This window comes from Eriocheir sinensis, chromosome 25 (assembly GCF_024679095.1).
Source record: "Eriocheir sinensis breed Jianghai 21 chromosome 25, ASM2467909v1, whole genome shotgun sequence".
Lineage (NCBI taxonomy): Eukaryota > Metazoa > Arthropoda > Malacostraca > Decapoda > Varunidae > Eriocheir > Eriocheir sinensis.
The window spans coordinates 4,506,496-4,519,299 of record NC_066533.1 but is presented as its reverse complement, the minus strand read 5'-3'; the positions used below and the strand labels follow the sequence as shown (position 1 = coordinate 4,519,299).

Sequence of the window (12,804 nt, the reverse complement as noted above, 5' to 3'; positions counted from 1 at the left end):
GTGTGTGTGTAAAGAAATGCAAATAAACAAACACATTTTTTTAGCTAACCCAGCCAAACATTATGATGGAATTCGCAGTATGGCTTCCCCTCCTCTCACATCCCCTCACTTCCCCTCACTCCCCTTCACTTCACTCTCACTCTCACCTCCTTCACCCCCCACTCTCCTTCACCTCCTTCACCCTTCACCCTCACCCCTCTCACTCCCCTTCACTTCCCCTCACTTCACTTCACTCTCCCTCACTTCCTTTCACTCTCCTTCACTCCCCCTCACTTCCCTTCACTCCCCCTCACTCCCCTTCACTCTCCTTCACTTCCCCTCACTTCACTTCACTATCCCTCACTTCCCTTCACTCTCCTTCACTCCCCCTCACTTCCCTTCACTCTCCTTCACTCCCCCTCACTTCCCTTCACTCTCCCTCACTTCCCCTCACTTTCCTTCACTCCCTCTCACTCCACCTCACTTCCCTACACTCCTCCTTACTTCCCTTCACTCGCCCTCACTTCCCCTCACTCGCCCTCACTTCCCCTCACTCCCCTTCGCTCCACACCACTCCCCCTCACTCCCCTTCATTTCCCCTCACTTTTGTAATTTTCCTTTCAACACACGTGCCACCCCCACGGCTTGGTGACCTTTTTTACGAGGAACCATAATCAGCAGAACCTTTCGTCTTCCCCTCATTGACCTTATCCCATATCACCCTATTGAGGGGAGCATTGCTATGATGAGGGGTGAGGGAGGAAGGGGGAGAGGGGGAATGGAATGAAAGGGGAGGAGAGGGGGTGAGAGCGGGATGTATGAAATTGAGGCGAAAGGAGGAGGGAGGGGAGAGAGGAAACATATGAGAAAGGGGTTAAGATAATAATTAAAAGGATGGGAAATAAGGGTAATTTTAGAGAAGGGGACTTTAGGTTAGTCTCAGAGGGGCGGGAAATGAGAATAGTGTTAGAGAGAAGGTAAAAGAGGGGAGTGTTAGAGGAGGTATAAAACTGAGAGAGGAAAAAGAGAGAAATGTAAATGTTAAAGATGAGGGGAAAAAGTAGTAGAGACGAATGATGATAGGGTAGCAGTAAAGCATTACAAACGAGTGGGAAAAGTAAGGAAAGAGGGTCATAAAACGTTAAGGAAAGGGAAGGGAAAGAAGGGAGAAGTTAAAGTGAGGGGAAAAAGGGGAAGAGGGGAAACGGAGGAGGAGAATATGAAGAGGGAATTATTATAGAGGGGAGGAATAAAGTAGCGGAAAGGGGGTATAAAGGAATACAGAAAAGGAGGAGAAAAAAGGAAGAAATTAAAATGAGGATGAAAAAGGGGAAGATGGGAAATCGGATGAGGAGATGAGGCAGAGGGAAAGCATTATGAAAAGGAGGGAGTAGGGCAGACGAAAGATGGGAATAAAATAAAATAAAAATAGGAGAAAGATGGAAGTTAAAATGAGGGGAAAAAAAAGCGAAAGATGAGTAAACGGATGAGGAGGGTAAACAGAAGGAAAGCATTGTAGAAGGGAGGGAATAGGGCAGAGGAAAGGTGGTCTTAAAGCAAAAAGGAAAAGAAGGGGAGAGAAGGGAAAAAGTTAAAGGGAGAGAAAAAAGGGAAAGGAAACGGATGAAGAGAGGAGGTAAAGGGAATACATAATAGGAAGATAAAAAGAGGTTAAGGGAACTGGGTCATAAAACAATTAAGAAAAAAAGGGAAAAAGGAAAGAAATTAAACTTGGAGGAAAGAAGAGGAAGAGGAGAAAGAAAGGGAAGGGGAGGGAAAGCGTTAGAGGCAGGGAAAAAGATAGAAGGGAAATATCCTTAAAAAAATGAGAGGAGAAGGGGGAAAATTATATTAAAATAAGGGAGAGGAAAAGGAAGAGGAGGAGACGGGAGGGAAAAAGAGGGGTCATGGTGTTTATTGGAGGAGGAAAGGGGAGGGGGTGAGGGGAAGGGGGCGTGATCTTATCTATGGGGGGGGGGGGAAACAGTGACAATGACCCTAGATCAGAGGGGGAGGGGGAAGGTGAGGGGAGAGGGAGGACGGTGAGGGAAGGGAGAGGAGGGAGAGGAACTAATTGGCAGGAAGATTAGTAGTGATATTAAGATGAGAGGAATGGGTCACAGAGGAGGGGAGGAGGGGGAAGGGAGGAATATTAAGATGAGGTAATGGGTCAAGACGGAGGGGAGGACAGGGAGGGAAAGGAATATTAACGCTCTAGGGGAGAGGAGGAGGAGGGGACAGCGTTACGAGGGGAGGATGAAGAGGGGACTAATAAGGAATATGCTGAGGATTAATGAAAATATGAAAGGGAGGAGGAAAGTGACTTAAGTGTTAAGGAAATCTTCAAGTAAAATAGAAGTGGGAAGGAAACTGATAGAAAAGGGAGACCAAGAAAACAAAGGAGGGGAAATAGATACTGGAGAGAAGGGAGGAGAAAGAGAGGGAAAAGAGGGGGAGAGAAAGAGAGGAGAGAGAAAGGGGAATGGAGGGATGGAGAGAGGAGAGGAGTAACTAAAAAGTGAGGGGTTTGAGGGAAAGAGAGAAAGGAGAAGGGAGTGAGAGAGGGAGGGAGGAGAGAGAAAGAAGTGAGTGAGTGAGGGAGGGAGGAGAGAGAAAGAAGTGAGTGAGAGAGGGAGGGAGGAGAGAGAAAGAAGTGAGTGAGTGAGGGAGGAAAGGAATAACTAAGAATTGAGTGGTTCAAGGGAGAGATTAAGGAGTGAGAAAGAAGAAGGGAAGGGAGTGAGGGAAAGAGAAAGGAGGGGTTTGAGGGAGGAGATAAAGGAGGAGAGATAAAGGAGAATTGAATGAATGAGGGAGGGAAGAGAGAGAAAGGAGAAGGGGGTGAGGAAATGAGGGAGGAGAAGCGCGTAGCGTTTTTTTTTTTTATTATTATTGTTTCCTTTTTTGTGCCCTTAAGCTGTCTCCTTTGTTGTAAAAAAAAAAAAAGTAAGAAGATGAGTAGCTAAAAAAAGAAAGCGAGCGAGGCGGCGTGAGGGGTGGGAGTGACGGGGAGCCTACCCTAACCCTAACAGGAGTGGTGGTTCTCCCAGACCCGGGGGCGGGGGTGGTCGAGGGTGGCCGGGTCGTGATGGCTTCTGAAGGAGTGGGCGTGGCAAGACCCGTACCCGGAGGACCCATCGGCTTCCTCGGGGTGGGTCTCGAGGGGCGGGATGCGTGGGCGGGCGTGGGAGGCCGTGGGCGTTGAGGGTGGGGGCTTAGGGGGCGGGGGGAAGGGAAGCGAGAGAGGGACCATCGTGGCCATTTCTGCCCCCTCTTGCGACTTTTGCGAGCCTCTGTTCCACTCCTGAAGCAGCGACCTCACCTTGACCTGGGGGGAGAGAGAGAGAGGGAGAGGTCAAAGTAGTGGTAGGGAGTGAGTGAGCGATGAGAGAGAGAGAGAATGAGAGAGAGAGAGAGAGAGAGAGAGAGAGAGAGAGAGAGAGAGAGAGAGAGAGAGAGAGAGAGAGAGAGAGAGAGAGAGAGAGAGAGAGAGAGAGAGAGAGAGAGAGAGAGAGAGAGAGAGAGAGAGAGAGAGAGAGAGAGAGAGAGAGAGAGAGAGAGAGAGAGAGAGAGAGAGAGAGAGAGAGAGAGAGAGAGAGAGAGAGAGAGAGAGAGAGAGAGAGAGAGAGAGAGAGAGAGAGAGAGAGAGAGAGAGAGAGAGAGAGAGAGAGAGAGAGAGAGAGAGAGAGAGAGAGAGAGAGAGAGAGAGAGAGAGAGATAGAGAGAGCGAGAGAGAGATGAAAAGTGAACGGCGAACATCAGCGACCTCCTACTATCTGACGGCAACCAGACGGCGTCCGCTTGCCATTCGGTCGCCGTTTACCAGTTAATCGTCACCTGTCGGCCATCGGTGGCAGTCCGCTTGCCGTCCAGACCCAGCCCATTCGGCCACCGGACGGCAACCTTTTTTACAACCGGCAGCGACCTGAGAGGTCGGCTGGAGGTTTAAGGAGCAGTCACACTGGCCCTACGACCTACCGACGACCTCCAGCGACCTGTAGGTCGCGGGAGGTCTCACAAGGTCGTTCGTGCGATCATGTGTCTCCGTCTGCCCTGCGACCGATGGAGATCTTAGGTCATGTTCTAAAACCTCCGGCCGACCTCTCAGGTCGCTGCCGATCGTAAAAAAGGTTGCCGTCCGGTGGCCGAATGGACTGCGTCTGGACGGCCAGCGGACTGCCACCGGTGGCCGACAGGTAACCATTAACTGTTGAACGGCGACCGGATGGCAAGCGGACGCCGTCAGGTTGCCGTCAGATAGTAGGAGGTCGCTGATGTTCGCCGTCCACTTTTCATCTGTCATTGGCCGTGGTTGACGTCCGGCCTTCCACCACACGACGAGTTGTGCGGCGACCGGTGGTAGGTCAAACCACCCTAGCTTGACCGGAAATGAGGTACATTCCTGAGCAGTGACGTCCCACGCCCCTCAGCCCGTCCAAGCTCCGTCCCGACTCAACCTGCTCCACAGGTCAAGCACACGGGCAAATATGTATGGGTCACCTCTGCCTAACCAAAATAAATCACTGCAGGACATGATGTGCACAGCAGTAACAATGAGCGTCTGTGGAGCTAGTGGCTTTTATCCATTTCAAAAAGAATTGTTAATTTCATCTTCTGCTCTGCCCAGGGTGATGGAAATGCATTGGAAGGAATATAATGTTACTTAAATACTAATAACAGGTTAAACCAAGATTGTTTGGAGCATTTTTTGCATGTCTGCGGCATATAGGGGGCGGGGGGGGCACAAATATCCGTCTTTTACTGCAGTGAAGCACAAAATACTTTCATTACCATTATAAGAAACTATTTTTCACATACAATTTACAAAAATAAGAATGAAAAATGTGTAATATAACTGGGTGATAATATTACTGTAAAACGTCAGCAGCAGGTCATTAAGGGAGGTCGCCGTTCTCATTGCGACAGGACGCGTACTGGTCCTTGCCTGTCGGTCACCGGTCGGCGTATGGGGGGCGTCTTGGCCTGACTCCAGGTGTGAGGTCAAGGTGTGAATCTTACCATGGGCGCCGTCCGGCCATCCACTGGACGGACACTGGACGGACACTAAACGACCGCCGGTAGCCGTTCGGTCGCATGACTACTCTGCCACCTATGTAGTCGGGAAGCGGTGGGTGTGAATCGCTGTATTTTGGGGTCGCAGGTGGTCGTTAGGAGGTCGTAACGTCAGTATGACTATAGCTTAAGGATGGTGAAAATGAGCTAAGGGAGGAAAGGTGATGTGATGGTGAGGCTGTTGTGGTGAGGATGGTGTGGGAGAGAAGGAGATGAGAGAGAAGGAGATGAGAGAGAGAGAGAGAGAGAGAGAGAGAGAGAGAGAGAGAGAGAGAGAGAGAGAGAGAGAGAGAGAGAGAGAGAGAGAGAGAGAGAGAGAGAGAGAGAGAGAGAGAGAGAGAGAGAGAGAGAGAGAGAGAGAGAGAGAGAGAGAGAGAGCAATTACTCCTCATGTTTCGAACAATGAAGCAATATAAGAAATTGAGCAATGAAAAACAGATTGAAGATAACGATAAGGAGATGATTAGGTGGAGAAATGATGAAATAAACGCATGAAAAGTCCGAACACAAAGGTAACACACAGCACGTACTAAACAGACAGGTATATAATTAGTGGCACACACACACACACACACACACACCAAATAAAAGGAAATTACTTAAAGCATAAATTTCCTAAAACTAGATCCCGAAAAATCACATAAGCCCTCATAAATTCGCACACACACACACACACACACACACACACACACACACACACCTGGCTGGCCGGATGGTCCAAATCAGGGGAGTAGTTACTTTATTTACGCAGTCATATGAAAATATGAATAAACATGAAAATTTCAATAATAACGCCCAGTGTGTGTATCGCGCTGATGATCTGTGGATGGATTTTTTCTGCTGTTTGACCTGCATTAAAGGAGATGAATTCGTTAAAGGCGATGCATTCAATAAATAATAAAGGAAAATGGAAAAATGATGTGGGTAACAAAAGAAGTAAAGGAAATGTAGGTAACAGCAGGAGGTAGAGAAGATATGGATAACAAAGGAGATTAAGGAGATATGGGTAACAAAGGAGATTAAGGAGGTATGGGTAACAAAGGAGATTAAGGAGATATGGGTAACAAAGGAGATTAAGGATATATGGGTAACAAAGGAGATTAAGGAGATATGGTAACAAAGGAGATTAAGGAGGTATGGGTAACAAAGGAGATTAAGGAGATATGGGTAACAAAGGAGATTAAGGAGATATGGGTAACAAAGGAGATTAAGGAGGTATGGGTAACAAAGGAGATTAAGGAGATATGGGTAACAAAGGAGATTAAGGAGATATGGGTAACAAAGGAAATTAAGGAGATATGGGGAACAAAATAAATTAGGGAGATATGGGTAACAAAGGAGATTAAGGAGATATGGGTAACAAAGGAGATTAAGGAGATATGGGTAACAAAGGAGATTAAGGAGATATGGGTAACAAAGGAGATTAAAGAGATATGGGTAACAAAGGAGATTAAGGAGATATGGGTAACAAAGGAGATTAAGGAGATATGGGTAACAAAGGAGATTAAAGAGATATGGGTAACAAAGGAGATTAATGAGATATGGGTAACAAAGGAGATTAAGGAGATATGGGTAACAAAGGAGATTAAAGAGATATGGGTAACAAAGGAGATTAAAGAGATATGGGTAACAAAGGAGATTAAGGAGATATGGGTAACAAAGGAGATTAAAGAGATATGGGTAACAAAGGAGATTAAAGAGATATGGGTAACAAAGGAGATTAAGGATATATGGGTAGCAAAGGAGATTAAAGAGATATGGGTAACAAAGGAGATTAAGGAGATATGGTAATGAAGGAGATTAAGGAGATATGGGTAACAAAGGAGATTAAGGAGATATGGGTAACAAAGGAGATTAAAGAGATATGGGTAACAAAGGAGATTAAGGAGATATGGTAATGAAGGAGATTAAGGAGATATGGGTAACAAAGGAGATTAAGGAGATATGGGTAACAAAAGAGATTAAGGAGATATGGGTAACAAAGGAGATTAAGGAGATATGGGTAACGAAGGAGATTATGGAGATATGGGTAATAAAGGAGATTAAGGAGATATGAGTAACAAAGGAGATTAAGGATACATGGGTAACAAAGGAGATTAAGGAGATATGGGTAACAAAGAAGATTAAGGAGATATGGATAACAAAAGAGATCAGGGAGATATGGGTAACAAAGGAGATTAAGGAGATATGGGTAACAAAGGAGATTAAGGAGATATGGGTAACAAAGGAGATTAAGGATATATGGGTAACAAAGGAGATTAAGGAGATATGGGTAACAAAGGAGATTAAGGATATATGGGTAACAAAGGAGATTAAGGAGATATGGGTAACAAAGGAGATTAACGAGATGTGGGTAACAAAGGAGATTAAGGATATGTGGGTAACAAAGGAGATTAAGGAGATATGGGTAACAAAGGAGATCAAGGATATATGGGTAACAAAGGAGATTAAGGATATATGGGTAACAATGGGGATTAAGGATATATGGGTAACAAAGGAGATTAAGGATATATGGGTAACAAAGGGGGTTAAGGAGATATGGGTAACAAAAGAGATTAAGGAGATATGGGTAACAAAGGAGATTAAGGATATATGGGTAACAATGGGGATTAAGGAGATATGGGTAACAAAGGAGATTAAGGAGATATGGGTAAAAAAGGAGATTAAGGATATATGGGTAACAAAGGAGATTAAGGATATATGGGTAACAAAGGAGATTAAGGAGATATGGGTAACAAAGGAGATTAAGGAGATATGGGTAACAAAGGAGATCAAGGATATATGGGTAACAATGGGGATTAAGGATATATGGGTAGCAAAGGAGATTAAGGAGCTATGGGTAACAAAGGAGATCAAGGATATATGGGTAATAAAGGAGATTAAGGAGATATGGGTAACAAATGGAACAGAGGATATACGAGTAAAAATTGAAATAAATGAAATGTGGGTAATAAATGTGGTAAAAGAGATGTGAATATAGGACACAGAGGTATAAAAAGAATCAGGGCTGGAAAAAACCCAGTTAAAAAAAAAAAACTTTTTTTTGGGGGGGGGGGCTTTTTTTGGGTGGGGTTATTTTTTTTTATTTTTTATTCCTCGTCTTTATATGTTAAATCAATTTAATTAAGCAATTAAAAAGTAGTCAAGAGTAAAACAAAAGGTGTGAAGTGTTATCTGAAGGATAGACACTTGTTTAGGTCCTGTTGATACAGGTTGTTAACTTGTACTGTACAGGAAATGAACGGGTGAGGCTTGACTACCGGTCACTCAGCACTCCTTAGTTCCTCAGTCTCCTTGTCGTGAGTGAGAGGATCACACTGTTTAATTGTTGTGCTTAGCGGGGTACCCTGGTGCGGTTAGTAATTACCCTAATATATATTTAGTATAAATTATAGTTAAGTCAGAGAAGAAAAGTAGTGTAGTTTCCTGTGTGTGTGTGTGTGTGTGTGTGTTATCACTTAGACCAGATTTTTTTTGACCTGGGGAACGCGTACCCCAGGGGGTACGCCAAGGGTCTGTCGGGGGGTACGCGCTCCCCATGGGTCGTTAGGGTTAGGGGCCTGGCCGCCCACTGACTTGTACTGTACGCGTACTGGACAAGGAGAGAAGCGCGGCTGCGCGAGGCTTGGTCGGGCACGCACCACTCGGCAGTCGTGAACGGTGAACTGGAGATTGGTGTTGCTGCTTATTGGCAGGTTGGTCCCTTTGTGGCTCCTGTCTTTACTGATATATTAATTTGGGAATGCTGTGTCGATTTCAGTAACACTATTATCGTAAACTGTGTGGCATTGGCAAGTATAAGATTGAGCCCTGACTTATTTTTAATGGAAAAGGTTGATGAAATAGAAAACACAAGTTTTTCCATGTGTACGAAGTGGTGTTGTGCGAAACAATTTGCTATTGCATTGTCTATTTTTCCCTTTTGTATCCATAAAATATTGTACTAAAAACCATGACGGCAACGGACACCAAAACATTTTCCGTCGTCTTAAGGTTTTCTTTTTCCCTTGTGCCTTTCGCCTGACACGACTTTAAATTATACATTTTTAGAAGGTCGTGATGTAAATATGAGCTCAGCGCAGCTAAAGAGAATGGAGAGAAAAATGCTTCGTACAAAATAGAGAGAGGGTGCACGGTGATGAAGGGAGAGGAGTAGAGAGGCGGTAAGGATATGGAAGGCAACCAGAAAGAGTGAGGTGGAGAAAGGAGAATAAAAACCGTTAGAGGAAGAATGAGAGAAAGGCAGCAAACATAGAAGATGAGAAAGCAGGGGAAGGGAAGGGAAGAGGGGAAAAGAGAGGAAGTTAGGAAATGAAATAGAAGAGAAAAAAGAAAAGAGAAAAAAAAAGATTAAGGAGCAGGTAAAAGGTTGAAGATGCTCTAATGACGATTATAAAAAAGAGGGGGGTTTGAGCAAGCCTTATCATGTGTAGAACAGATGACAGATGGACAGCCAAAGTATAAGAATTACACCCCAAATAATGTTGTAGTCATTTTTTTTACAGTAAAGTAGGTGGGAACTCAAGGACAAAAATAAATAAAAACACTCCTATAAAAGAAAATAGAACAGTGGCCAAAAGCGAAGTCAATTTCGGAAGGCAGACAGGACCAGATGGAGAGATAAAAGTAAAGCTGTTGGCGGAGCAGGATGGAGTACACCAACACGAGGCAGAGAGAGAGGTGGAGAATGTCGTGAAAGGACCGTAATGATGGTGCCGGTGATGATAATGACGGTGTGAGAAATCCAATATGTTTCGCTTACGTCAACGGGACCAGCACCGCCTCCCTCACCAAATCGTCATGTGGGGAAAAGAATGTTTGATTAATGAGTAGGTAGGTATTTCTACACTCCCTTTCCAGGAACACGATGGCCGCGAGAAAACGAGAGGTACTTGTACGTGTCGCTTGTATAAAATGATAAACTAAAAATAACATAGCAGCTCCCCCCACTATCCCTTAAGACTATATATACACACAATTTTCTTCTGGCGTAGGGAAAACAAGAACGAACAAATACACTTCTGAAAAAGACGTAATGAGGGAGAGCAACTTGAGCTTATCATCATACCATTATTTCAGTAGTTTCTTTGTCTTCTCTCTTTTACGGCGAGGCCAAAGAGAAAGGGAACAAAGAAGTGAAATATTCCGCAGCGTTTTTGGTTGCCGGGGGAAAATTATGCAAGACTGAAGGAGGAAAAGGAAAGGAGAGAGTGGGGGGAGGGGGGAGGGAATTACAAGGAGAGGAGAAGGGGAAGGAAAACGGAAGAGTTAAGAAGGTGATGGTAAAGAAGGGAAAGAAGAAGTAGAGGAGTGATAATGACATGAAAGAGAAACAGAAAGAAGGTAGAGAAAGACGAACATAAACAGTGAGAGGAAGGAAGAGAGAGTAAATATGGAATAGGAGGAATACGAGAAGAGAAGCGAAAAGGAGAAAATATAAGAGAGAAGGGAAGAAAATATAATAGAAGATGAGAGAAAAAAGGTGAAAAGAAGAGAAGAAGAAAATAGAGAAAAGAACAGAGAAAGAAGAATGGGAACCGTGAGAGGAAACAAGAGAAAGACAGCAAACATGGAAGAGGAGGAATCAGAGAAGAGAAGCGAATAGGAGAGATAGAAAAAAGGAGGGAAGGAAAGAAAATATAATAGAAGATGAGAGAAAAAAACGGAAAAACGAAGAGAAGAAGAAACGACAAGAACAAAGGAAAAAATAAAATGAAATGAGGAAAGCAAAAGGAAATAAAACAAAAGACAAAGGAGACGAGAGAAGAATAAGAAAATATGAGACAAGAGATAAGAAAACAAAGAGGCAGGCCAGAAAGACAAGAAGAAAGAGCCCAGAAAGAGAAAGAGGAAGATGAGGAGGAAGAGGAGAACGACGACGAGGAGGAGGAGGAGGAGGAGGAGGAGAGGTACGAAGGAGGAGGTGGAAGAGGAAGAAGGGAAAGGAATAGAAAATCAGATAATGAAGCAAGGACATATTAGTGGGAAGAGGAGTGGGGAAGGTCATGCGAGGAAAAGCAGGAAGTAAATGGAGGGAGGGAGGAGGAGGAGGAGGAGGAGGAAGAGGAGGAGGAAGAGGATGAGGAGGATGAGGAGGAAGTTGATAATGATGATAATAATAGTTAAAGCAGTCGAAGGCAGAGAGTGGGCGTGACAGGATGCAGAAAAGCTGATGAAGAGGAGGAGGAGGAGGAGGAGGAGGAGAGAAGAGAGAGAAGGGACAGGAGGAAGGGGTGGGGGGGGAGGCTGGTGATGCTGGGTGGTGAAGACAAGCGGAAGAAAAAAAGCTGCTAATGGAAGAGTGCTGCTGACATCGATAAGGCTGAGAGAGAGAGAGAGAGAGAGAGAGAGAGAGAGAGGGACAATCTCACAAACACAAACAGACAGACACAACACCGGAGAATTCAATATGTAGCACCTGTCCGCTTTCTTCCTCTCCTCATTCCCTGACACACCTGTTGCAAGACGCTCAGGTAAGCTAATCACTTTCCTACACAGGTAATACATTCCTCCAAAAAACCTGACGGAGGTACTGCGAAGATTAATGATGACAGATCTACCGGAGTCCACTTCCAGTTACCTCTCTCTCTCTCTCTCTCTCTCTCTCTCTCTCTCTCTCTCTCTCTTTCATTACTCAATCTCTTGAACCTCTTCCATTTTCCTTATGTATTCCTTTTTTCTCTTTCTCCTCCTTTCCTTCTCTCCCTTTATTGCATTTTTCGTTTCTCCCCTTCTCTGCTTTCTCTCTAAACGCTCTCTCTCTCTCTCTCTCTCTTTTCGTCCACGTTACTTTCACGTCCAACTGTTTTCCTTCCATCATATTCCTCCACCTCCCCACCTATGTTTCCTCCATTCTTCCATTTCTCTTCCTTCTTTCCACTCGTTACAATACCTTTCCTCTCAGCCATCCACCCTTTCTTCCTTTTCCCTCCTTCCTTCCTCTTATACTTTCATTCTCACTTTTCCCGTGCCTTCCCACCTTTCCAATCACTTGTTTTACTTTATTTTCCTTCCCTGTAATTGCGTGGCCACCTTTGTTCCCTCTCTCGTCTCACCTGCAACATGACTCCCATTGCTCTTCTGTCCCTCGTTGAGTTGTAAACGGTGCTACGCGTGTTCGCCGATCCTGTAGAAAGGCAGGTAGGGTCGAAGAAGGGCGGGAGGGAGGGACGGATGGCACGACGAAGGGAGTGAAGGAGGGAGGGAAGGGAAAGGAAAGGGAGGTCAGTTTAGTAAAGGTCTGAACTCAATATTTCCCTTTCATCTTTCTTTCTCTTTCTTTCACTATATTTCTTCAGTATAGATCCTCTCCATCTTTGAATCCTGTCTGCTCTCTCTCTCTCTCTCTCTCTCTCTCTCTCTCTCTCTCTCTCTCTCTCTCTCTCTCTCTCTCTCTCTCTCTCTCTCTCTCATCTTTCAAACTTGTATAAAAGTTACAAAACATTCCTCCGAGAACATGTTTTACGGTTTGTTTCCTCCTCCACCTCTTCCTCCTTCTCCTACTTCTCCTCCCCTCCTCCTCCCCTTCCTCCTTCCTTCCTTCTCCTGTTTGTCAAAAAAGCTAACACTGTGTTTGGGCCCGTAGCGAGGAATATCGAAAATGAGATGCCGGTCAGATGACTTTTTATAACTCGCTGGTGAAATCTTACCAGGAATAGCTACGCAGTGCAGTTCTCGTCTATTATTTATAACGACATTGAATCACTGGGGAGAGTACAGCGACGGGCTACGAAACTAATGCCACCCTTGAGG

At 44.8% G+C, this 12,804-nt stretch overlaps 1 protein-coding gene across 2 annotated transcripts in view; it reads right to left on the bottom strand.

Annotated features, from left to right (window-relative positions):
- Positions 1-548: 548 nt before the first annotated feature.
- LOC127003218 (adipokinetic hormone/corazonin-related peptide receptor variant I-like) overlaps positions 549-12,804 on the bottom strand; it is a 129,718-nt gene continuing 117,462 nt past the window's right edge. Inside the window, exons 5-6 of one of the 2 annotated variants that reach the window (XM_050869596.1) lie at positions 12,108-12,178; positions 549-3,307 (exon numbers count right to left, since the gene is read on the bottom strand). In XM_050869596.1, the coding sequence (XP_050725553.1) occupies positions 3,005-3,307; positions 12,108-12,178 (374 nt within the window). In that variant the 3' untranslated portion in view covers positions 549-3,004. The remainder of the gene's footprint in view (positions 3,308-12,107; positions 12,179-12,804) is intronic. The other variant, XM_050869597.1, reaches the window with a different exon arrangement.